The 25,639-nt window shown below is 55.7% G+C and overlaps 1 protein-coding gene across 35 annotated transcripts in view; it reads left to right on the top strand.

Annotated features, from left to right (window-relative positions):
- Positions 1-25,639, top strand: part of ABLIM2 (actin binding LIM protein family member 2) — a 142,469-nt gene that overhangs the window by 98,126 nt on the left and 18,704 nt on the right. For 9 of the 35 annotated variants that reach the window (XR_013366367.1, XR_013366400.1, XR_013366417.1 and 6 more), the window contains 6 exons: positions 5,647-5,748; positions 6,197-6,250; positions 11,104-11,223; positions 12,244-12,296; positions 12,964-13,105; positions 24,250-24,311. Coding sequence is in view for 4 of the 35 variants with exons in the window: in XM_077875246.1 (XP_077731372.1) it covers positions 5,647-5,748; positions 6,197-6,250; positions 11,104-11,223; positions 12,244-12,296; positions 12,964-13,105 (471 nt within the window). In the remaining 31 variants the exon portion in view is untranslated. Of the gene's footprint in view, positions 1-5,646; positions 5,749-6,196; positions 6,360-6,996; positions 8,179-11,103; positions 11,224-12,243; positions 12,297-12,963; positions 14,122-24,249; positions 24,312-25,639 lie in introns of those variants that run through there. The other 26 variants (XR_013366428.1, XR_013366421.1, XR_013366412.1 and 23 more) reach the window with 13 other exon arrangements.

Genomic DNA, 25,639 nt, shown 5'->3' with positions numbered 1-25,639 from the left:
AGGGCTCTGGCTCCTGTCTCCTTCCAGGGTGCAGACCCGCCCGCCGTCCACATCCCTGCATGGATAACGTATACGAATCACACCAGAAAAATGGCCAAGCTCGTTTCCTGTACATCATGGGCTGAGCCGTGTCCCCAAGATTCATATGTTAAAGCCCTAACCACCAGTGTGACCGCATTTGGAGATGGGGTCTTTGGGAGGCCAGGAGGGTTACATGAAGTCACTAAGGTGAGGCCCTAATCCAGTAAGATGGGAGGCCTTACAGAAGAGGAAGAGACACCGGGAGAGCTCTCACTCTGCTTGTGCTCAGAGGGAGGGCCTCACGGTCACGTGAGGACATGGTGACCATCTGGCAGCCAGGAGGACGGCTCTCACCAGAGACTGGACCTGCCACACTTTGGTCTGGGACTTGCAGCCTCCAGAACTGTAAGAAAACACATCTGTTGCTGAAGCGGCCCAATGCGGCACTCGGTTCCGCAGCCCTAGCCGACCGAGACACCATGGAGAGATGCTCCGGGCGTCAGAGGGAGCAGCAGTGATGTTCTTACTGACGCCCCCAGAGGTGCATCAAGGCCCCCATGCTGTCCAGCCGCAGAGTGGAATATGTCCATCCCAAAGGGACCTGGAGGCGAGCCAAGCTCAGCTGGATTGTTCCCCCATCTGATGGTCTCAGTGGGGGCTCACAGGGACTTGCGTGTTCCCTTCTGTCCGTCACCATCGCTTGCTCTGTGTGTGCAGAGCCCCCGAGCATCGGGACCTGTCCTTACAGCCCATGGTCCGTCTCTTCTGGACACACTGTCTCTTTTGAGAAGCAGCAAAGCTAGAAACATTGCATCCTGTGAGTGGGAAAGCCGCCAGCAAGGACTTGCCATGTGCATCCACGGGGCACACGGAGGTCGCGTGACCAGTGTGCTCTCACCAAGAGGCACACAGAACACTCACTGCAAACCAGGGCCATCTGCCTGTTAGGTGACAGGCCAGCAAAGAGGTGCCTCTTCTCCCTTGGCTCACGGGCCCAAACGGCACAGACACACTGCTTTCCCCTTGCCCACCGTGGCCCCGCTCTGGGTGGGGCTGTCCCCCGGGGGCTCCGGCAGAGGGTAGCCTGGAGACGAGGCCAGGCTGTGCTGTCTTTGCTGTAACCTTGCTGTCCTGGTGTCCCCCATGTGCTGGACAACACCAGTCCAGGCTGGGGCTGGAGCAGACCCTTTGAGCCTGTCCTCCGCTGCTCCCCTCTGACCTTCCAGCCTCTAATTCTTACCACCCCAGGGTGAGGAAGGCCAGGATGGGCCCTCAGCCATGGGCAGACCCCTAGGCAGTGCCTCAGACCTGCAGCATGCCTGCTCCAGGCAGGTCGGGGGAGCAGCGCCCCTTCCCCAGCCCCATAAGGGAGGGCCAGGGAGGGGCAGTCGTGTTGACCTCCGGCAGGAGCAGCGAGGCTCTTCCTTTACCCCTACGGTGGGGAAGACCATGCAGACAGGCTCCGCCCCTGCCCACCAAAACATGATCTGGAAGCCATTGCATAGCCTGGCCAAGGGCATCCTCTGGGGGCAGGAGCACGGTGCCTCTGCTGTCTGCTGGGTAGGCAAAGGCACCAGCCCCGTGGTGGGTCCTGGTTCCCTCCTGGCTGCTTTGGCTGCCAATCCCTTTGTCAGAAATCTGTCTGGGTCAGATGCAGAGGAGGCCTGACCCTGTGGCTCTGCCCCACACCCAACTTCCAGGGCCATTTGGGACCGTTGGAGTGCCCAGCCTCTTTACATGACTCACCCCAGAGGAGAGGCTCAGAGAGACAGTGCTCAGAGAGACAGTGCTGGCCTGAGATCCCAAAGGTCTGTGGGGTAGAGCCAAGTCCGGCTCTTGTGCACAAGCCATGTCCACCGCAGGTCCTAAGTCCACCTCAGAGGCCACCCCGAGGGAACCTGTCCTCCTCCTGATGCCTGCACTCAGCCACCTGCTGTAACGCATCCCAGCCTGTGGGCATTCGGGTGGCCAGCTGTGTCAAGGCCTGTCCTCCTCCCAGCTGGTCACGGCCCTGTGTCCACCCATGCTTCCCGGGAAAGCCTTTCCTGGCCTCTCATGGCATCCTTAGCATCATTGACTCCTCTAGGTGGAGATTCCTCTCTGAATGCCACTGTGGGTGGAGGGCTCCCCAAGGAGAGGCATGCCCTCATCCCAGCCAGCCAGCACTTGCCCTGACCCGGCTATGTGCTGACAGGGGTCCCTGGCTTTCTTCCTCTCTTCTTGCTGGACCCCTATCCCAGACATACCTTCCTCCCCACCTCATGTCTCAATGTCCAAAGACACCCCTCTACCAAGACCTGCAGACGGCATCAGTGTTGGTGGTAATCATTTGCAATTTAGTATGAATTTCAGACCCTGGTCCCTCTCCTGTGGCAGTGTAAGACTTAAGCTTGACGTCTCACCTGTTAAGGAGTAGGCAGGTATGGAGTGTCCAGGGGAAGTGATGCTGCTGGAACCTCTTCACTGAGGAGCTGCCACTTACTGGCACAAGCCTTCTCCCCATATGTTGTGAGGGGAGAGAAGGAGCTTCCGGTACAGAGCCTCAGGTCAGGGCCTGCTTCCCACACACCTGTTGGGCCCCCGAGACACCTCTTCATCTAGCCCCAGTCCTTGGGCCATCCACCTTACGGGGTGGTTGTGGTCAAGGGTCAGATGGCCTGTGGCCCCCAGCTCAGCCAGGAGATCAAGGTCACCATCATAGCGACAGGTCACATTGATGGCTGGTACCCTTGACATGATGTGACAGGAGGGCACCGCACCCCTGGGGTCTTCCTCCCGAGAACCCTCAGTTCCTGTCCAATCATGAGATGAGAAATAATCAGACCCATCCTCAGTGAGGAACACCCACCGCCCAGAAGCCCTGACCAGGACTCCTCATAAAAATCTTTGAAAACCAGGAAAGTCTGAGAAAGCATCACGGCCCAGAGGAGCCTGGATGATAGCATGTCACGTGATGTCCTGGATGGGCACCAGGGACAGGGAAGGGACATTAGGTGAGACTGTAAAATCTGAAAAAGGATGGCGTTTAGCCAACACAAAGTGGTGCTACGTGGCAGCGACGTGAGCATGGGGGACTTTCTGAGCCCTCTGGACTGCCTGAAACTGCTCCAAAATAAACCACTTACTTAAATTTTAGGAAGAAGAAGGCCCTCCAACCAGTAGAGGTCAGAATCCGACCTCCTTCCTGAATTGCCTCCAGAAGCCACAAGAGCCGTATCAGAAGGGGCTTCTGTGGCTTCTCAAAGTCACCGCACAGCCGGGCTCTCCTCTGGTTTTCCCGCCTCCATGGCAACATCAGTGGTTTGGGGTTTTTAACCACTAAGGCCCCTGGGGCAGTGACTGGAACCTCGGGGGGCATGGTGAGCCGGCCAGAGCTGCGCCTCACCAGGACCCTGCCCCAGGCCCTCCCAGCCCCATACCTCCTGCAGGAGGCAGCCAGGTGGTGCAAGTCCTGCAGGGCTGTTGTGGGTATTTTGTGAGCATCCGTGAGCTGATGTGGGCAAAGCCCTCCAAGGGCCCCTGGCCGGGGGTGATGTTAGCAGTGTGTTTTATTATGAGGAAGTCACCCAGAGAGTCCAGAGAGTGGAATGACTAGCAGAGGGCTGGGTCTTCCAGGGAGGCTTTGCCCCGGGGCCTTGACCCAGGAAGAGCCTGGACCCGTGGGGAAGATTGCAAAGGGGATTCTGCTGGGGATGGGAGAGGAAGGGAGGCTGGGGGGAGGGGATGCCAGGAGAGGTGTCTCAGCCTGGGACCAAGGTGATAGAGTTTGGTGACCACCGAACACCTGGATGGCAGGAGTGTGTGGCATGATGGGCCACTGCTTCTGCGTATGTGTCCCCAACTGCCTCTGGGTCTTGGGCCCCAGGAGTAGCTGCTGAGCACTGTGGGTGCTCCCCAGATCGATCAGCGCACACACAGGATGTTCCCTGTGATGGACACTGCAGGGTAGGTTTGGGGACTGGGGGGGACAGGAGCCTGCCCACGTGTCTGATCGTCTGCAGCCACCCGGGCAGGACCCAGCTGGGTGAGGTCCCGTGAATTCTAAGCAGAAGGAAGTGAGCTGTTTGAAGCCTCCCAGATTCAACAGTTCGTGCCAGGAGCACACTCAGCTCAGTGATGACACTGAAGTGGGCAGTCCTCGGCTGTTCTGGGGCCTGTGCAAAGAGACTATTTAAATCCCACACTTCTGCTGTGTTTCTCTGCCCTTGGGGGAGGATCCAGTCATAGCTCTATGGTCAATAGAGCCGATCTGTGGTTTCCTTTACGTGGGGAAACCCCCCCTGAGGGCTCAGAAATGGCCTGAAGGCCCCTGCTCCCAGGGCCTGGTGTGGAACTCTAGAAGGGTCTGTGCTGCACTGAGGGCATGGCCCGGGGAAAGGCGGGGTTCCCACAGCGACAGGGGGCAAGTCATCACCTGAAGTTCCTTCAGTGCCGACAGGTGGATCAATGCCCAGGCGCAGAAAGATGCTCCAAGCTGCGGTCAGCAGCCCCCAGTGTGGCCTCAGCCTGGGTCGGGCAGCTGGTTGTGGCCTGCTTGGGCTGAGCCCACCCCTGCCCTGCGTGCCCTCCTGGGTTCCCGGGGCACCCGACCCAGGCAAAGGGCACTCTGAGCCCCGCCCGCTGCCCCCTCCTCGTGAGCACGCCGTGCGGCCCCCTGGGAGGGCTGGGTCACCAGCCTGGTCACCTCGGGGCTCTGCTGCTTTGAACGGCTGCATCTCCCAGGGGCTCCTTCCAAGTCAGGAGCTCCCCTTCCCTTGCCAGGCTGTGATCTAAGGCGGCAGAGGGTTTCCTGAGGCTAACGGGAGGGGAAATGAGGCGTGCCTTATGAGTGTCTTGCTAAAATGAGCCATAAACCTCATCATCCAAAGTGTTCGATTGCCCATTGCATTCTGTCTATCATGTCATTCCTTAAATAGGTATGTGTAGGGCGGCGGGGGGTGGGGGGGTGAGGGTCACCCGGGGAACTGCGGCTGTCTGAATCTGTCACTTGATAATCCAACCTTGTTCACAACGTCAAAATTACAAATCCAGATGGGATGAGAAATTGGAGCCAGAATTGGGGAATTCTTTACATTTTAATTTGCCAAAAATAGCTTTATTTAGGGAACATGACCACTAATGAGGACCAATTTTCTCTTCGTCTCTCATAGCTTTTAGGGACGGATTTTTGTTGTAATCCTATTCTGAATGACTAATTGGTGGATTCTCCAAGAAAGCGGCATCTTTTTATGCAAGGATGCACAGGGAGGGAGGCTTTAGTTTTGGTGAATTTGCAATTTGCTGGATTCAAGCACCAGCCCTGGCTGAACAGCGAGGAGAGTGCAGTCAGCCCAGAGCCAGGCCGACCTCCCCACGAACTAGCAACCCTCATGCCCTTGTCCTTGGTGCCACTGTTTCTTTGCCATGGGGCCACTGGAAGGAGTCCGCTTGAGGTTGGATTAACAAGCCTTGGGCCCCGTCTGGAAATGTGGGTGGGGGGCACCCTCCCTTCTCTGTGCAGAGCCTTGGGGCAGGCTCAACCAGGCAGGGGAGATGGGCCCGCTGGGAACAAGCGTTCCTACTTGACATACTCTCCTTTGCCTTCCCCTTCCTCCCTTCTACCTGCCTTTGCTCTTCCGTCTGGAGGCAGTGAAAGTGGCCGGAGCACCCCCAGCCTCTCGGTGCTCTCAGACAGCAAGCCTCCCCCCTGCACCTACCAGCAGGCGCCTCGCCACTTCCACGTCCCAGGTAGGCACCCGGGACGCGTGGTTGGGCGTGCCATGCAGAGCGTCTGATTGCACGGAATTGCCAGGATTCTCGAGCCTCTCCACATCCCCCCAATTCTGAGGGTTCGCACATCCCCCACCCCCACTGGCGTGCTTTGGAGCTTCTCCCAAGCCTCACAAACAGCAGGGAGACATTTTTGCCTTCCTGAGAATGTGCTGGAGAGAAGGTGCTGTCCTGCCGGATGGCCACTCGAGCTGCCTCCCTCCCTCCGCCCCTTGAGCTAGATTCTGGCTTCGGGCTGGGTGACGCTTGGTCTGAAGATTGGGTCCCAGGCATCAGTTGCTTGTGGGGTGCCAGAGCCTCTCTGGCCGCTTTGGATCTGGTGCCTGACGGCTGCTGAGGAAAAGCAGGGGGATGGAAACTGGTCTGCTTGCTCACGCTGCTCTTCTCTCTCTCTCTTCTTTCCCAGACACTGGCGTAAAAGATAACATCTATAGGAAACCCCCTATCTACAAACAGCATGGTACAGTCGGATTTCCTCTGCTGCTGTGTTCTCTGCATGCCTGTTGCGCCCATTTGCTTCTGAATGCTTCCTTTTGTTGTGTTCCGATCCGTGATGGGGCGGCAGCATGGTTAGTCTGAGTGTCAGGCTCAGCGCACACTGAATTCTCTAGCGGGCCCCCGGGAGCCTCTTCATCAAAGACCGCGGAGGGCATCTCTGAGTAAGGATGCCTCCGTGTGCCACGAAGCTGAGGCTGATGCACGTCAAGGGGCTTGGGGTGTGGGTTCATCACTGACAGCCCGTCTCCGGGGCTCCGGTTATGCTGCTTTGAGTGAGGCAGCCAGGATGATGTCTGCCAAGGTGGTGAGGGAGGCTTCTTGGACTACCGCCCAACCCAGCCAGAATTTTGGAAAACAGAACAAACCAGATTAAGCCATTTATTCTTGTGTTTGGGGAATTTCTGAGGATAGAATGAATCCTAGCTAGCCTTCAGCCACAGAGTTTTGTTGCATCGGCAAAAGGGCTGGACAGGTCTGGCAGTGGAGGGGGGCAGTTCTCTTAGCCTCTAGCTTCCCTCTCCAAGGCGACTGCCCACCTCCACACCACCTGAGTCTGCCTGGGACAGGTGCATGGGCCATAGGTGGCTGGAGCCATGGAGCAGGAAGCGGAAGGCTCAAAGTCTCCCCTGTTTTTTGATGGAATTTCTGGGTGATTTGGGGCATGTGGTTTTACTATCCTGAGCCTCTGTTTCCTTTTCTGCAAAATAGGACAGATCCATCCACCCTGCCCTCTTAACAGGCTGGTTATGAAACCTGATGGAATAAGGAATGTGGAAGTATGCTCTAAACTGTAAAGTACTGTGCACATGATGGAGATATGGGAAGAGGAATTCCCATATTTAAAGTTCTTGTCCAGATGCACCCAAAGAAAATGGCCACATCCCACATCCATAACTACATCACTGTTAGGTGGAATCCTATAAAAACATGCTTTCTGTGACTTACTGATAAATCAGTGGTCTGATTGTACAAACAAGATTTCTAATGTTTCCTTGATTGCAATAGGCCCCATGCTTTGTGCATTTCTTCTTCTTCCCAAGAAGAAAAAGAATGGATTAAACTCTCAGTTGCCCAGAAGACAGTGACTTTTACCATTCCCTCTCAACCACGGGAAGCTTGGAGCACAGATGTCCCAGGGGGATCAGAGAGGGGTGGGCCAGTTAGACCCCAGGGCCCTTAAAGATTGTCCAGACCAGCCCCTTCTTGTTACAAGTGGGGAGCTGAGGCCCAGCTGAAGGAAGGAGCAGTTATGTTGAGTGCCGTCTTAACCATCATGGTGCCCGTGTTCAAGCCTGCATGGAAAGGTGTGCGTTTTGTACTTGTCACAAGTGGCATTGGCTGATGTGGCTTTTTATTAACCTCAAACATGTAATGAATATACATGGTATAAGACAGGCTGGCCTCTTAGGAAGCAGAAGGGACAGTAAATCAGGGGATGAACTTGCTCAGCGGCTTCTGAACAAGCCAGATCTAAGACAAAGAGCTTCCAACTCTAAGTCCTTTGACCAAATTGTCCAATGAAGACATTTTATTTTACTGTTGCCAGTGTGAGTCCTTGTGTTGTTGTTGTTTTTAAACTGGATACAAAGGCCTCTCCTATCCAAAGGCAAGAGGATTCCTGTACAACTGAACCATGAACAATAACCAAAGCCCATTTATTAATCCAGAAATCTGCCATGTTGATTCTTTTGGGAAATAGACTTTATAGAGTACCTACCCTCTACCCAGCATCCAGCCCCATTCTAGGGATACACATGAATACAGCCTGTCCCTTTGTAAATGCGGATAGGCTAGGGACGGGGAGGGGATGGGACTCAGCATGTGTGTGTACTATCCTTAACCAGGTTTCCTTCAGGAATGCTCAGAAAATAACACTTGTGTTAGGATGCATTTGGTTTCCAATATATTTTAGATGTTTTGATTTTACAAGATTTCCCCCATCCAAGTGGAGCACATCCTGTCAGAAGTGTGTGTGTGAGCACGTGTGTGTGTGAGCATGTCTGTAAAATCACGCATCTATGAGACCATGTGCGTGAGTGTGTGAGCACATGTCTGTAAGATCATACATGTATGAGAGCAGGTGTGTGCATGTGGGTAAGATCATGTGTGTGTATGAGAGCATGCATGTGAGAGTGTGTGAGTGCATGTGTGTGTGAGTGCATGCATGCATGAGTGACCCCACTCAGCAAAGTGACCACCCAGTCATCTCTCAGGGGAGAGACTTGAGAAGCCACTGTGTTGACCTTCATCTGTCTCGAGATACTTACTCTGGGTGATAGTGTTGCATTACTGGACCATTTAACTAGTTTAAGATAATACGACCAACCACTTTAAAAGTCAGAGTTTTTAATTAATGCATTTACTTTTTGATGCCCTATCTCCCACTCACAGAAAGTCTTTCTTAATTAGCGTCACTCTTTTCTGGTGCTCACATTGCATTCCTGTTCTGGGGAGGCGAGCCTCCAGAGGTGAGGTGGCTGCCTGCCACCCCATGGTGGCCAGGGTGGCTAGGGCTCCAGCCACTGCTGTGAGTACACTTGTTCTGTGTGGGCACCCGACAGCTGGCAGTGCTTTTCCTGGCGGCCCACCGTGAGGTTGGCACCACGTGGACGAGGAGTGTGAGGTTGGGGCTGAGAAGTGGCTGCTCTGCAGCCCGGCTAGTGTTTAGCCCCAGGTCTGTTTGAACCCCGACCTCTGGCCCTTGGCCCTCCTGCTCCTGCTGTACAGCATTTAGGGCCCAATAGTATATTGTACTATATTAGTACAATATTTTAATTTGATTTAATGATTTAATGGCTTTTTAAAAAATAGTAAGAAAAACATAGAAGAAAGGAAGCAAATGGAAAATTGAAAACAGCGGGGCAGGATAGGACTGAAGCAGAAGAACTCTTTCTGCACAGTCAGGGACAAACATGGGACAGGCAGGAGCAGTGGGACATGGAGCGCAGACAGGACCTGGGCACTGGGGTGCTCCTGAGCCTGCTGCAGGCGGTCAGGGGGCCCGTGACTTTAGTGAAGCAGGTGCGGTTCCAGCGGTGGTCAGTCCCGTCTGCATACCGAGAGTGGGTTCGAGGCTGCCTCGCCATCGGACTCTGTGGGAGTTAGGTGAGGCCACGCTGACGTGGGGCGCAGAGCAGCAGCACTCCAGTGGTAGGTCCCCTCGATGGAGCGACGCTATGCTCGGTTTTACACTGCTCAAGATGAATTCAGAGAAAACCAGAACACCTCCCCCGACACCTCCTCCCGGGAAGCTGAGCATCCAGATGCAGGGACGGGGCTGGCTGTGTCATTTGTAGGCCAAGGGGGGGCTCTGAGACAGCCATGGGCCCAGAAGGCAGGGGGTGGCAGCTCAGCCCCACACCTGCAGCCACCTGCTAGTGGAGGGGTGCTCACTCCATCGCCCTGCCAAACCAGTCAGGACACATGGCTCCGTGGGACATGCACGTGGTTCCTCTGGTCCCTGGTGTAAAACGGGAAGCAACCACTTCTCGTGTCTCTCTGGGATTCCTTTATGGTGGAATCGAGGCTCATTTTTGGTTTTGGGGTCCTGTCTTGGGAGGGAAAGGAAGGTAGGTGGGGCATGGGTCCAGAAAGAAAATCAGAGGATGCATGCCTCCAGCAGAGGTCCCCAGGCTCACCTCAGAGGGCTCCTCGTGGCAGATTCCAGGCTCGGGAGGAAGGAACCGCCTTGTTTGATGGGATAGACACACTCAAGCTCATTTCCTGGGTCGTCCTGAGTAGGCCTGTCTTCTCCCGACACTCTGAGACACCGTGCTGCCAACTAGCCTCAAAGCTGTTCTCTTGTTCACTCCTAACTTCTCAGACCTGGACTCCCTGGTGTATCACAGCATCCACATATATTACCTCACGCAACCCTTGCGCCTCAGGGGTGGGCGTCATTTGCCCATTTTACAGATCAGGAAACTGAGGCTCAGAGCTATCCAGGAAGCAGGCTGCAAATAATACAAAGTGCCAGACTCCTGTATTCTCCTGCTCCTGCTCCCATGTCTCGGCATCCGCAGTGTATGTTGTGGGCTGGCACGTTTGGCCCGTGGAAAGCCCTTGGTGATGGAGTGTGGCTGAGCTGATTACACCTGGCAGAGCCTTTGCAGAGGAAACTTGCTAAATCCTGGTGGGCTGTCATCCTCATGAGGTAGTGGGGCCATTTCTTAAGCCATGAGGTTGCTCCCCAGCCAGAACGCATCTAGCCCAACCTGTTGCCCACAGCTGTGTGACGTCCTCAAACCCAGGGTGGCCTCTGGTTCCCATGGCCCGAGCCCCAGGGGCTGGGATTTCATATCCCAAAGAGCCCTTTGTTGTCTTTGTACTTGCAAATGACCCCCACCGTATTGGCCCACTTGGGGCTACCAAGGGGTCTCAGGGGTGCGCTCACTGACCGTCACCAGAGGGCCCAGCCCTGGAGGCCTTCTCTGGGTTGGACTTTGACTGTGCTTGGAGCTTTGAGTCCCCACTGGCCTAATCATCTCTAGAGCTTGTGGGGTAGCCGCCAAGACTCACGGCTGATGTATGGTCAGACCCTCGGGGCTCTGCTGCCCAGCAACCGCCACTCTCTGGGCAACAGGCAAGCCCTGGCCATGGGCATGCATCCATCCTGCCCTCTGCCTCTGTCCATCATGACACCCCTCACGCAGGTTCACCATAAATTTGTCTCTGCCAGTGGAGAGGGCAGGGTGTTTATTTTCACCTTGGAAAATCACTGTCTCTCCTGGAAGAAGGAGAAACAGGTAGCCGTCCGCAGTAACAAAATGTCCGTGAATCCAGAACACTCTTCAACTGTGACCTTATCTTGTCAAGGTCCTGTAGCCCAATCCCCAATTTCCAAGCTCTCGGGCCTGATGTCAGCCTTGTCCTTGATGGTGCACAAGGCAGGGTGCTCCAAAAGGCTGGAAGGTCCAAGCCCTCCGCAGGCTGCAGGTAAGGAGCCCACCCTTGGCGTGTCCTTACCGTGGCCTCAGTTTCCGTGGGGGGTGGGAAAGGACCCTGGGGTTTCCCTTTAATTGTTCCATGCATGGGGTCCATGTCTGAGGATGAAAAGTCCTCGGGTGGTTGCTAAGAATTGTCAGGATGCTCGTGTGTGATTTACATGTTCATACTTGCTTGGAGATCATGTCAGCCCCACTGGGTGACAACCCCCCCACCCCATGCCACCAAAAAAAAAAAAAGGCTGGTAGAGAATAGAGACACCTCACTTCTCAGCTCTAGATGGTGTTCCTGGTAGACATGCTGCGGCAAAGTGAACTTGTGCTTGTTCTGGTCCACTGAGGTCACCTCTGGTCGTATGTTGTACCTCCTTTGCCCCACTTCGTGGGCTTTCTCCAGCAGCAGAACTCACTGGCCCTCTGTGTTTTGTGGGCAGCAGACAGTGAGGGGGGCAGAAGGAGGACCTCGGAGACAGACCACCTGGGTTCAAATGTCAGCCTCTGCCACCCCCGATGCATGGTCTTGAGCAAGGCATGCCGTGTCTCTGAGCTTCAGTCTCCCGATCTGTGAAAGGGGTGGCATGGGGATAAGCAGGAGTGCCCATGAAGCGCCCGGCTGAGTGGGACACAATAAGCCCTGGTTGGCCAAACCCTCCTGTCACTTTGGGGTTAAACCAGGAATTAGAGAGTGTGTTCTTCAAAATGCCAAGTGGCTGCATCTAAAAACATGGCTTGATCTCAGGAATGGGGGCTTGGCTGGAGTTTCCAGACCACGTCACTTCGCACACTTGCTCTTGGTTTGAAGAACCATCACATGTGAAGGCCCGCGGGGTCTCCCCCACCCCCATGGGAGGATTCTCTAGTGTGTCCCGCTCCCTGGCTCTGCAAAGGCTCTCATACTGTTGTCCTCGGCTTGATTCCATTCTGTTTCTGACATAATGTGAAGTGGGTACTCTGGCGGGGAAGCCCAGGCTAGACGGTGTATCTCCTTGACAAGCCGCCTCTTCCCTTCCAGCCGTCAGGCGACCGGATGGAGAGGACAGAATGTTCGAGCAAGATAACAGGAAGGTAATGCGGAGGCAGGTCTGGTTGAGAGCAGCCTCACCCAGAGGCAGTCTGGTTCTGTGGGAGTCCCCAGCCGTAACCTCAGGATCCCTCTCTTGGTTCTGCTCCACAGGGCCCCATGAGGCTACACGTGGCAGGGACCAGATTTCAGAGGTGGCACCCGCCAGCCTGAGACTAGCACACCTCCTGCCAAAGTCATGTTCCATACCTGTGTAACCGGGTTATGGCTCTTGGCACCAAGGAGATGTCTGAAAAAAAAGGAGAATTAATCCAAGTGCAATGTGGGGGCATCTGGGGTGCTGGCTCGACACCAGGCTAGACAGAGGTTCCCTGTAAAGGGTCCGAGGGTAAAGAGTGAGGCTCTGGGGCCTGGGTGGTTCTGCTGGAGAGGGTGCACCAGGCTGCAGCACATCATCTCCAAAAAGCAGGCTGCGAGCAGGGTGCAGGGTTTGGTCCCCGGGCTGAGTCTTGCATTGCACCCTGGCTCCAGGGTGAGGCCCCTTGGCTTGTCCTTAAGGGAGGGAGGTGTGTGTGGAGGGAGTGCATGCTTGGCTCCCCAGGGCGCCCCCAGGAGGAGCCGGTTGGGCCCCTGGCCGTCCTGACCTGTGCGACAGGGCAGTGTCATCGCGGAGGGCCTCGGAATTCATGTGGCTTTTTCTTTCCCCCCCAGCAGAAGACCAGCTGGCTGATTCTCAAGGGGGATGCAGACAGTAGGACTAACTCTCCAGACCTAGACAGCCAGTCTTTGTCCCACAGTAGCGGGACCGATAGAGACCCTCTCCAAACAATGCAAGGGGACAACTTTTACTCACGTGAGTGGTTCTTTTGAGCAAGGCACTGTAAACATGGCATGAAAGGCCTCACAGCAGAAGGGCCCCACAATTTGAAACCCATCCCAGACCTAACTAAGCCTTGCTCGTTAAGAAATATAAGAGCAGACCCGGTTAGGAGAGAGGACCGTCTTCTGTTTGGGGTCCCCTGGACATCATTAGCTAGCTTGCGGCCAGTGGGTGTGCCGGTGTCTCCTGGACAAATCAGGCTCCTGAGTTTTCTTGCAAAGAAGGCTTCCTGGGCTACCAGGCTGGAAGCTGAGAGCCCGTTTCCCTCCAGAGCTGACGTAAGCATGGTCCAGGTTGGTGAGTCCAGACTGGGAGTCGATGACAGGGCACTGCCACCCGGCGCTCATCCTGAGCAAGGACCCGGGGAGTGGGGCCTTCCCATCTGCAGGGAGCACAGTAACCAGTGACAGCAGCCTGACTCTGGGGTCAGGAGGGCTGAATTAGGAGTGATTTCCAGATGTAGGGCAATGCTCCACATCATGTTCTCTATTTATAGAGGCTGTAAATTGTAGGGGAAAAGCCAGCTATGGTATGATGCCCTCAGGGGACCTGGATGTTATCTTTGGGTCCCAGAGGGTGGTCTCCTGTGGACAAGCGTGAGGCTTAGCTTGGATGCAGAGGGTGGAGATGGGTGTGAGAAGGCGGAGCACAGATGCCAGCTTGGCCGTGAGACAGGCCTGAGCTCCGATCCGGGTTCACCACTGATGAGCCACAGGACCCCGGGCCGCTTCCCCACTGCTGGACCTCAGTTTCCCCTGTCTGCTTGGCCAGGTCAGTAGAGACCAGAGGAGGTGACACAGGTACGCAGCCAGCACTCTGCCTGGCCCATAGTAGATGCTCAGCAAACAGACTGTCATCGTCATCCTCATCCTCATGACTATGAACTGTAACCTGTCCTACAAATGAAAGTATTCTGTGGGAGGAGGAAGGGGTGAAGAAGCCCGGGCATTGCCATTTGTCAAAGAAGAGCTCAAAGCAAAGCAAAGGTGCATTGTTCTGTGTCTGATCTTTGTAAGCAGACATCTGTGAGCCCTTGTGCCTCCAGCCCTGCCTGGGGTCCAGCCCATGTGGGGCTCTCTGGGCTGGCACATGGGGTGGATGTCACCACGGGAAGGCTGCGTCAGAAAGTCCCCCAGAGTGACTCTTCCGAGGTGGTGGTGTGCTCCTCCTGGGGCAGATCTGGGAAGGACGCAGCAGGCTGCTCATCCCACCTGCAGGCAGGGTGCCCAGGTCCAGGGCCGGTCATGGCACAGACCAGCCATACAGCTGCAGCACGGCCACCAGCCCCTCTCTGCTCCCAGGCACCCACTGGCCTGGGCACCATAGGACTTGCACACGGGCCCTGGGCCACGGGCCTAGACCATGGGCCTTGCTGCTCTGTGTTCCCTTTCTCCTACTGGCAGTTGTATTGGAAGGTGATGGGCTCCTGTTGCGCCGGCTCCACAGCACCCCGGCCACCCTTCTGCACCTGTGGGGTGTCATGGTGTGACCCACAAGGCCCAGGAGCTCTCAGGAAGCCAGTGTCTGGGGACCTGAGGGTGGCCTTTTATGGCTTCCTATCCTCTCCTTGCTGGGTGGTGCTAGGCCCCCACCTCCTGCTGACGCAGATATCCCCACTTCTGTTTGCAGCCCATCTGAGGGAGGAGGGGGGCACCATGTCGGGAGAAGCCTGCCCAGGAGGGGGCCTCCCTGTGCCGCTCACCCTCCCTGTCACTTTTGCGTGCTGCCTTCACCCTGGTGCACTGCCTCCTTGCCCGCACATGCTGGGACAGAGTGCCCCAGGGCTGTCCCAGGAGTCTCATAGGTGGGAGGACACCCCTTCCCCATGGGGACCACAGGCTGTGTGCACTGTTTTGACTGGCCAGTCACACACCTGCAAGGTCTTGTTTCAGCTCGTCCTCTCCCCATCGCTGATGTCTTCCCGTCACTAGCAGCTAGGGCAACCACAGGTGGGGACACTGATGCTTCCCCTTCAGGGTGCACCTGGCCTGTAGGAAGCGCTGCACCTGGCCTGCGGGAAGTACCGCACCTGTGTCAGAATCCATGCTCTAACTGGGGAGATTCCTCCAAAGGAATCTTCTCCAAAGTAGAAATGTGTGTATATGTATGCGTGTATATGCGTGTGTATGCGTGTGGGTATACATGTACATGTGTGTGCATGCCTGTATGCGTGTGGGTGTACGTGTGTGTGCACGTGGCCTTCCCCTTCACTGATGCCTGCTTAAGATGATTATGATGGTTCTGTCATTCCTTCGCTTTCTACGGTGTTCTGATGCCGGTTCCTCTGAGTGAGAAATCCACTGTGCAACTGCTACAACTGTGCCTTTACTTCCATCCTGAAGACGTTGCCTTGTTTCCTGATGTGCATGGGAATAGCAGCCAGGACGCAGGCTACTGGTCATGCCTACATCAAGCGTGCCTTGCTATGTGCTAGCCTGTTGAGAAATTGGGGCAGGATGGGCAGCGCTCATAACCTGAGGGGGATGTCCCCTCCTTTCTCGGGGCTCCTTCGACTCCCCCCAAGTAGCTCCCAAAGCGATTCCCTTGACACCAGTTCCATTTGGAAAGAACTGTGATTGCACAGAGCATTTGCACACAGCAAGGCACGCCCACCCGCATCGCTGGGACATCCATCTGTAGCGCGCCCAAGGAAGGTAGGATTGTGACACTCAACACAGTGGACGCTCAATAAATGTTTGTTGAATTGAGATGCATTAAATTCAACGGGTATTTATTGAGCACCCACTCTGTGCCAGACGCTGTGTGGGGCGCCAAAGGGGACACCGAGAAGACAAGAGCAGCCCCTGCCCCGGAGAAGCACGCAGGGAGCTAAGAGAGGCAGAGACGCCAACGGGAGCAAGCACACGTGCATATCCCGCCACCACCCGCCCGGGGCCTCTGTGGGCTAATGGAGCGGGGGCACAACTCATCCCACTCATGACACCATCAGCACATCTCACCCAACACTGAACTCATCATTCAGTCATTCATCCATCCCTCCACCAAACATTTATTGAGCACCTACTATGTGCTGGACATGGTGCTAGGCAGCAGAGAGGCAGAGGTGAGTGTGGCTCAGGCCCCGTTCCCCAGCAGAGATGCAGATGACTGAGCAGCTGTGACAAGACACTCGTCTTTCGGGCACTGCCATCTCCGCCAAAGAGGGCCTCAGTGAAGTCCATGTTGTATTATAGTTACTTGTATTTTCCTTTATTCTACACCTCCTGCCTCACCTGGACAGTGTGTGTGGTATGCTGTGCTACCAGCGAACCTGATTTCCACACAGGGAGGGGATGGTGTTGAGTTTTTGTTATATGAAGAGGGTCTTGAGCCTTACAGGATGACACTCATCGTCCTCAGAAGAACACAAGGTGACGTAGGCCTCCTCTCCCATAAGACAAAGGCACAGAGGGCTGGGGATCCCACCCAGGAGACTCAGTGACCCCTAGAAAGAGAACCCAGCGTTTCTGAAGATGCAGGTCCCTCCTGAGGCCCCAGCACATGAGCAGATTGGAGGAGGGAGCCTGAGGCAGCACAGATGGTGGTCCCGTGGCTTTGGCTTTTGTGTCACCTTCTGTGTGTCCTGCCCTGTGGGGTCCTGTGTTTGATGAGACATGCTTGTCTTCACCTGCTGCCCACCGCTGCCGGGGCCCTGGTCTGGGGCCAGGCTCCCTCCCAGCACCCACCGGGCGTGAGATTTCCGTGAACAGGAGAGAAGCGGGCTAGAGGCTCGGTCAGAAATTGGCCTTTCTCCTGTCACCTGTCATTCCTCTGAAGTGGTAACAACACTCATTCCCGCATTTCCTAGTCCATGAGCCAGAAAATGAGGCACCATGATTTGCTGCGTGCCGATCTCGTGGTGAGAATGCCCCGTGGACAGCAGCGTGCCTGGCCTAGGTGTGCCCGTGGCCCCAGGGATAGAAACCACAAACATCAGTACTGAAGCACACCAGTGCCATCTCCTTGTTTACAACAGGCAGGACGAGGCCTAGCCTTCCACAAATACTTCCTGAGCACCTGCTGTATTCCAGCACTGTGGTGGGTGCTGGGGGTAGAGCAGAGGCTCACATGGATGAGCCCCAGGAGCCGGCATGCTAGTGGGGAGGGGACTGAGACCAGAACAATGTTACAAAGTGTGCATCAGTGCTGTGCAGGTAAGGAGGCCAGGAGGAGCTGGGGCACTCGGGGTGGGGAAGCCCATATCTGAGCAAGACTCAAAGGGGATGTAGGCTCCAACAGTGAGGGTGCTTGCGGGAAGCCTGGTGGGTTTGTGGGACAGCAAGGGGGCTATGCGGTAGGGGTGAAGGCTGCGACATTCAGGGCCACGGAGGACTTGGTCACCTGGGGAGGACTCCAGCCTAGCATGCAAATGGAGACGTGATCCTGGAGGGATCCCCACAGAGCCCTGACCTCGTCTGATGGAGGTTTTGGTAGGCCTGAGTGGGGGTATGAAAGACTGTATGAGGGGATTGCCATCATCCAGATTGGGGGACAGTGACTTGGGAGGGTGTCCTAGGGAGTTGTCCTAGGCGCATGTCCCAGGAGGTTCCTATGGGGAAGGTGTCCTGGGGGGCTGTGCTAGGGAGAGGTATCTTAAAGGGGTGTCTCGGGAGAGTGTCCTCGGGGAGAGGGTCCTATGAGGAGAGTGTCCTGAGGGGTTGCCCTGCGGGGAGGAGGATCTTGGGGGAATGTCCTAGGAGTGGGAATCCTGCTGGGTGCTGGGTGGGGGGTGTTCTAAACAGCATAAACAGCACGTACAAGCATGCCAAGGCAAGAGGCAGGGTGGCCATTTGGGAAATAGGAAGTCAGTGGGGTGGCAGAGGAGGGACTAGCTGAGCTGGTCCGTGTAGGATGCTGGGAAGCTGTCGTGTCTGCTAAGGAATGGGTCTGCAATGTAGGGCTGTGAGCAGGGAGGTGAGGCAGTCCGTTGTGCATATTTAAAACAAGGATGGGCCACTTCACAGAGGACAAACTGGAGGCTGCTGGCCCAGCACAAGGGGTTGGGGTTTCCATGTAAGCAGCAGAAAGGCACCTTGAGTGGTCTGAATGGCAGGACCATGTGTGAGCGTTAGGTGTGCACATGAGGGACGGAATCAGGAATGGCATGGGGGTAGTTCTGGCTCAGATGGAGGCACCTTTACGCAGAGATAAGGAAAGAACAAGGTGGTTCTTCATGTGGAGTCAGAAACCTGGACGTCAAGGCTGAGCTGCCCGGAGGTGGACGGATGGGCTGGGAGCAGAGTCCCTGTGGGTCCTCAGCTCCCAGATGCAAATGCATAACCTGAAACCCAGGACTTCTTGCCTGATAAGCAGGTTCCTGAGCTTGCATTACTTTCTTCAAAGGCTCTGAGGCCCAAAGAAGGTGTGATTCTTCGGGTTCACTCCCAGTTCAGGTGGGGTGGTCCTCCTCCCATTTCCTGTCTCCTCCAAACACTGGAGGAAAGGGGGAGAGACAGAGTGAGCTGATGGGCAAGGTGCTATGTCGTGTTGGGGTAGCAGGGGACCCAGGGGAGCTACCAGGGATTGAGAGAGCCAGGGCTAGGGGCTTGGGGCAGGGTGGAGGGACAGCCACCTGGCATCCAACAGGTGTTTAGGTCACCTGGTACAGGGGGTGCTAGGGAGGGTGTGGCCTCAAGGTAGATGGACAGACTGCTCTCTGCCCCTGCTGCTGGCCAGCCCCAGAGAAAGCAGGGGGCACTGCAGACATCAGGAGGGGACCCTTGCCCAAAGAACACTGTTGGCTCTTCATCGTAGAGACCACCCCCAGCTGCGAGAGCAGGGCACCCGTGGGCAAGGCCTACCACCTTTTCATGGGGTTTGGCTGAAGACTGCTTTTAGCAAAATTCCCTGTGGCCCCTGTTTCCAGCAGGATTGCCCTCTGGGACTAGAGAGCATATGACCTCTGATTTGTAGGCAGGGGCACGAGCCACAGGCAATTGGATGCTCATGGAAAGGAGCCAGTGTTTCAGGACCCCCTTTGCTCCCCTTGTCTGCCTTGGGGTCTTGAGACACACCCACCCAGCTGGATGCTCTCTCCCCTCCCCCAACCCGGGGTGGGGGACTCTTTATCTATAACCTTCCCTGTCCCTTCTCCTCTGTGGACTGTTAGCCCCTGGGGAGCAGGGTCCAGGGAGGATGCCCCATGCCTCCCTCATTTGCATGTGGCAGCTTCTCAGTGAGTGCTCAACAGAGCACTGGGTGAGCTGGGCTTTCCCGGAGCAGCACCATTCTCCCTTCATGGGACAACATTGCTTCTGCTGGGGTGGAGGGGATGATGGTGGTTGCTGCTGACACAAGCAGCAACATTGTCCATGAGACCACAGGACGGGTCAGCAGAGAGTGCTGGATCTGAGTGCTGGTCCACTTGGGCTCGAATCCCAGCTTGTCACTTGCTGTGTGACTTTGGGCATAAGAGCAAACTTGTCTGTGCATAAAATGGCCTCATCTGCAAAAATGGAGATGATTCAGTCCTCCTGGCAGGAAGCATCTGGACTTTGGAGCTCACATGTGAGCACTCCAGCATCCCATCACCTGAGCCTTGGAGGATGCCACAGCAGAGCATGGTCAAGTCCACAGGCCTGGTTGGGGTGAGCCTTCAGTGGCCCCCTCTTGCTTACTCCTGGAAGCCTGGAGCTTGGCTCATCCTAGGGCCTCCTATTCACAGTCACTTGGGGCTGAAGGCAAGTTCCAGCCCCTCCTGGACCCAAACCTGTATGAGACCGTGGAGATGTCCTATCCAGGCATTGGTGGAAAACCAGTCATGGCCCTGGCAAAACTGACAAAGATCTGCCCAGGGAAGTGCCTTGCTGATCAGAGCATCCCTAGAGGTGGTGATGAGCTGATTATCTCCAGCTGCATTTGGAGTGGTTGTCTACCCCCAATGGCCCTCTCCTTACACATCCAGCAATCCAGCAGATACTCTAACCTCTGACGAGCCAGCTCAGAAGAGGTATAGACACAAGGAGATTGTGCCCAGGGTTCTGAGAGTGGTCCCAGCAGAATGCCAAGTGCAAGTCTGCCACAGATGGGCTCTTAAGAGGAGGTGGCAGGGGAGCCTGTCTGCACTGAGCATGGCACAGGGATGGCTGGGTGTCCAGCACTTACAGGGCTGATGATACTCATTGTTAGCCAGCTGCCGCCTCATCCCAGGTTCTTTCCAATGCACACCTTCTTTCTAATGCACACCCTCTCGAGGCCACCTGATGCTATCTGACATGCAGGTGCCCAGAAGACCCCCACACCTGCAAACCCATAGGGATGCAGAACTGCTGGTGCAGGTGGGATCACTGATTCCTGATGCCAGGAGTCCTAGGCTCTCATGTTTTCCTCTTCATGAGCAGAGGTTGACCTCATAGGGGCCATTTATTCTCCCTGGGCCTTGGCTTCCTCACCTGTAAAAGGAGATTCTGTGTCATACGTAGGCCCATGAGGGGCAGGTAAAGTCTCTGAATGTGTGGAGGGACTTTTTAAGCCATGGCTCCCAACCTCAGCTACACATGGGTCACTGGGACTTCTAAAATCTGCTGATGGCTCATCCCAGGTCCAGAGAGGCCAAGTCTACATGGCAGCCTGGTGAGGAGATAGTGGAGCCTCCTCTCTCCCTGCTTATCCCCACTAAGTAGAACCAACTCCTCCCCCCACCCCAAAAAAATACAGCAGACATATTGCAGAAATCTCAAGGGTGGAAAGAAGAAGCCAGATGGCCAGAGACCCCAGGACTTGAGGAAAAACACAGGACTCATGTCTCCCACCTCCCGTGCAGTGGCACCAGGTGACCTGTAGGCATCTTCCTCCCTGGGCCACACCTGCAGATCTGAAGCAGGAAGGCACAAGTTAGCCTGGAAGGTGTGCCTGGGAGACCCTCTCCACCACAGCAGGTGTCTCCCACCCCTACGTTGGAGCACAGAGCAACCAGGGAAGCAGGTTTCACCCCATGGACAGTCCTGGTAATACCAGCCTGACTTGGCAGACCAGAAGAGCACTTTGACAAGCATTCTGAAAACCAGCTTATCCTCAGAACCACAGGCCATGACAAGCCAGGCCCCACATGCCAAACCCCAGCAGGGTGGCAGTTGCTTCAATAGCAGGCTCTACCAGGATTCGGTGTCCCCTGATGTCATGTCCACAATGTCCAGGGGACAATCGAGGACTACTCCCTACACCAAGAGCCATGAAGGTAACAATTTGGTTTAGCAAAGACAAGTGACAGTTAGAGCAGTGACCATAACTGGATGTCAGGTTTCCTGGACAAGGCCATTAAGAGCAGCTACCAGAAAAATGCTTCAGCAAACAAGTACAAATTCTCTGGAAACAACTGAAAATAAAGGAAATTCTCACCAAAGAAATAGATGTTATCTGCAAAAAAAGAGAGTCACATGGAAACTATAAAACTGGAAGATAAAACAACCAAAATAAAAATTTCACCAGATGGATTCAGAAACAGTGTAGCAGAATACGGCAAAGGAGAGTCTGTGATCTCATAGATGGAGCAGCAGAAATGACCCAGTCTGAACGCCAAAGAGAAAACAGCAGGAAAAAATGAATGGAGCTTCAGAGGTCCATGGGACAGGATCTGTATATCGTTAGAGTCCTGGAAGGAGAGGAGAGAATGGGTGGGGAAAAGTATCTAAAAAGATAGCTGAACATTTCCCAAATGTGGCAAAAGACATAAACCTACAGATTCGAAAAACCATGAGAATCTCAATAGGACAAGTCCAAAGGGATGCACTCCAAAACCAGTTAGGATGATAACTGAACCGCTACAGTCTGAAGACAGAGGGTGGCAGATCCTGAAAGCCGCTGCAACAGAAGACGGACACCCTGGGGGACAAGCCAACCTGGAGGCAGCAGATTTCTCATCAGAAACCATGGGGCCAGGAAGGGCATGCCTTCCACGTGCCGAGGGACGGTTGCTGTCCACGTGAATTCTACACTGGGGGAGCCTCTCCCTCAGGAATGAATGGGGAATGAAGAAATTCTCAAAGGAAGACTAAGTGTTTTTCACTGGTAGGTGTTGTTTGAAGAATTGTGGGCAGAAGTCGTCCAAGCAGAAAGGAAATGGTGTGAGAAGACATGGGGCTTCAGAGGAGAGAGAACATCGGAATAGGTAAAAATGTGGGGCAAATACCATGGACTATTCTCTTCACGAGGTTCTGAAATCCTGCTTGATGCTTGCAGCAGAATTTGTAACATGATGTGATATGGGCGCTCGAGGTAGGTAGAGAAGAGGAGATACCCAGGACAATTGTTAGAAAATCAGGAGAACAAAGTAACCTCAGGGGAGTAGGGTCTCTGCACTTCTTGCGACGTGATCAGATGCGGAGACCCACAGGTGGCATCCTGAGCACCTGTGACAGTGGTGCCTCCAGGTGAAGGATGGAGGTGAGGGCACTGCTGTTCTCGGGACCCTAAAGCTGTGGTGCCCAAACCTTAGAGTCCATCCGAATGCCCTGGAGGGCTCATACTACCACAGCTCGCTGGACCCCAGCCCCGGAACTCTGGGCTGGGGTGGGCCCTGTGAATTTGCCTCTCTAACCAGTTTCAGGCGTGCCTGATGCTGCTAGTCAGGGACCTCACTTTGAGAACCACTGCTCTAGCATCTTTGGCTGGTCGGGCACTCCCGTGTCTCAGTGGAGGGTCCCTCAGATCAACCCCACGGCCTCACTTCCCCAAGTATGCCTGGCTCTGAGTGTAAATTAGGAGGGACCCCAGGGCTGTGAGTCAGGGGGCCTGATCTTGCATCCCAGGGCTGGGTGACCTTGGGCAGGCCCCCCGACTCTGGGCCTCAATTCCCCTTCTGCAGAATGGGAGGTGTGAGGGAGGCAGGGAGGAACAGGGGCAGAGGCACGGCAGGGCTGGCCCCACGCCGCTCTTCTGTGTCCATCGCCACATCCCCTTTCTTTTGTATGTCAGAGTTTACATAAAATCCCATGCGGCAAGAGAATGCCTTGTTAAAAGAAGCTTGAACCCTGACTTTTGACTTTAATGTGGCAAAATGCCTTTCTCACCCACATCCAGCACCTTCCCATGGGGCATGTGGGGGCAAACACATGCCCGGGATAGGTTCCCCCGGCTGAGGCATCGCCTGCAGGCTTTTCTCCGTCCTCGCAGAGTTCGTGAGCCCTCTTGGAGGTGAAAGGCATCTGGCTGAGCATCCTTTGCTCAGAGGCGAGGCCCCCCTGGAATGGGTGGGTGAGCAGTTCTGTGCATGGCCCCCACCTCACCTTTGGAGGCCTGGTCCTTCGTCCTTTGTCCCATGAACACACACGGCCTTGTGAACACCCAGAGATGTGCTCCACCCCTCTGCCCTGATAAGCAGCCTGGTGGCTCCTGCGGTGGGAGCTGGCATTTGGCCCTGTGTGTTGTTGCTGAGCTGCTGGTGCCAGGGACCCAGGCCAGGCCTCCTAAAGGTGATTCCCCTAGGGTAGGAGGGGTCCTGCCTCTTCAGGGGGCTAGGCCCTGCCACATGTTCTCCTCCTGAGCCTCTCTCTCCAGACACACTGCAGAGGCTAACTGGGAGATCTCAAACTCAGGGCACACGCAGGGCAGCCAGAGACATGAGCGATAGAGCTGGATCAGCTGTGGGGTTACTATGGTCTCAGACCAGCCCTTTTTTTAATTTCAAACGAAGTTGTAAATTAGGATTTTAATGTAAAATCGCTCAATGGCAAATAGCTCAGGATCATTTAAAAAAGAAAAGTTTCCAGGCCACCTTTGGTTGGTGGCGGGCCCCCACGTCCCACCTCTGGCACAGGATGGCACAGCCCTACCCCCACACGAGGCCCCTTTCTGACAATATCCCAGCTCTCTGGGTCTGCCAGATGCGGAGCTCAGCCTGGGTGACAGATGATGCCAAGGCCCGAGGCTGTCGGAGAACACAGGTGCCCACCCGGGCCAGGGTTGGCAAGAGGGTGCCACGGTGTTCCTGGTGTCATGGGCGGGCTCGGGGACATCCCGCCCTGGCCAGTTTCTTCCTCAGCCAGCACCCTGGGGACAGAGGTTCTGACTGTGGCAAGGGCGTGATCTTCAGGGGCCCCTCCGGCCGGGGCCGAGCCCTTCCTCCCCTGCCCGCCGAGCCCGTGTGCGTGTGTGACAGAGCTGTGCTGTGTCTGTTTCAGGATTCCCCTATTCCAAATCTGACCCTCTCCCAGGACACGGAAAGAATGGCTTGGACCACCGGGTAGGTACTCGACCCCTCCCTGGCTCGCGGTATACTAACCGTCACCTGCCGTGAGCCTGAGCGTGGTGCCCACAGCTTCTTAACCACACAGCTGGAAGGAGGGGCCCGGGGACCCTGCTCGCCCGCCGCCCCTGCCTGCTGCCCCGCCTGGGGGCCGTGCTGCTGCCTCTGCAGACCAGGGCCAGACCGGAACCGGGGCCCCCCTCCCTCCTGTCTAACCCCAGCCCCCAGCCCCCAAGGAGACCTCAGTGGGGGGGAGGGGGAGATGGGGCACACGGACTATGCAGACCCCCCGAGGCCTCCTGGTCCATGACCTTCTTCTGTGACTCAGAGCCTAATAAGGGGCTTAAAGGAGCAGCTAGTTCACGAGGCACGTGAGCCATGGGTCCACTTGTCTCCTGGAGTGCATCGGCCCCTCCCTGTTACCGCCCTCATGACTGTCACCACTATCGCTGTCTTACCACCTGTGACTATTGCTGTCGCCCCTCATGCTGCCACTTGCACTATAATTATTCCTGGATCCCACACTCTGTAGCTGGCTTTCTCTGGCTGCTCCCAGCTAAGGGCTGGTTGGACTTCCCAGTCCTGTTTTCCCAATCTGGAACATTGGAATGTGAGCCCAGATCATTTGGCGCATGACTTGTCCCTATGGAGGGGCTGGGCTCATTTTCGTTGCTGTTCCCAGAGCTTCACTATCCTCAGTGAGGACCCCTGGGGCAGGGTGGGTGTGAGAGCACCAGGGCCTGTCTCCCCCCTACACACACGGCCCCAGGATACCCCCTCCCAGGCAGCCTCTGCCCTGTCTGAGGACATTTGTCAAAAACCGGGGCCTTCCCTGGAGAAGGCGCTCAGAAGTGGAGCTCCCTGTGTGTTGCACTACAGTGGTCTGGGCAGTAAGTGCGTAACACTGGGAGCAGCCTCCTCCAGCTCCCAGGGCACATCTTGCATCCGGGGCCCAGCCACAGGGACACATCTGGGAACAGGGCTGATACAGGCCTTTTCTTGGCCTTCCTTGTCTTCCTCGGGCCCTGTCCGACCTGCTGTTGTGTCTGTCCTGGGCCCCGGCCCCTCTGCATGATTTGACTCTAGCAGGCCTCCTTCTCCACACTAACTGCACTTCCCGTTCTGGAACGGTCTGAGTCAGGGTGCGCATGCCGCATGCTTCTCTCGATTTTTTCCTAAGGATTTCTGCACCCTTCATCTTCTGTGGATGGCAGGGTCAGCACAGGACGGGGGGCAGGAGGACATCCACAGGACCCCCACAGCACCAGGAGATGTAAATCCCTGGGTTCAGGGTTAAGGTCCTAAGGGGGGGTGGGGAAACCATC

Source organism: Canis aureus, chromosome 2 (genome assembly GCF_053574225.1).
Source record: "Canis aureus isolate CA01 chromosome 2, VMU_Caureus_v.1.0, whole genome shotgun sequence".
NCBI classification, from domain to species: domain Eukaryota; kingdom Metazoa; phylum Chordata; class Mammalia; order Carnivora; family Canidae; genus Canis; species Canis aureus.
Note: the sequence above shows the minus strand (reverse complement) of the source record. Positions and strands in the feature narration are given on the sequence as shown.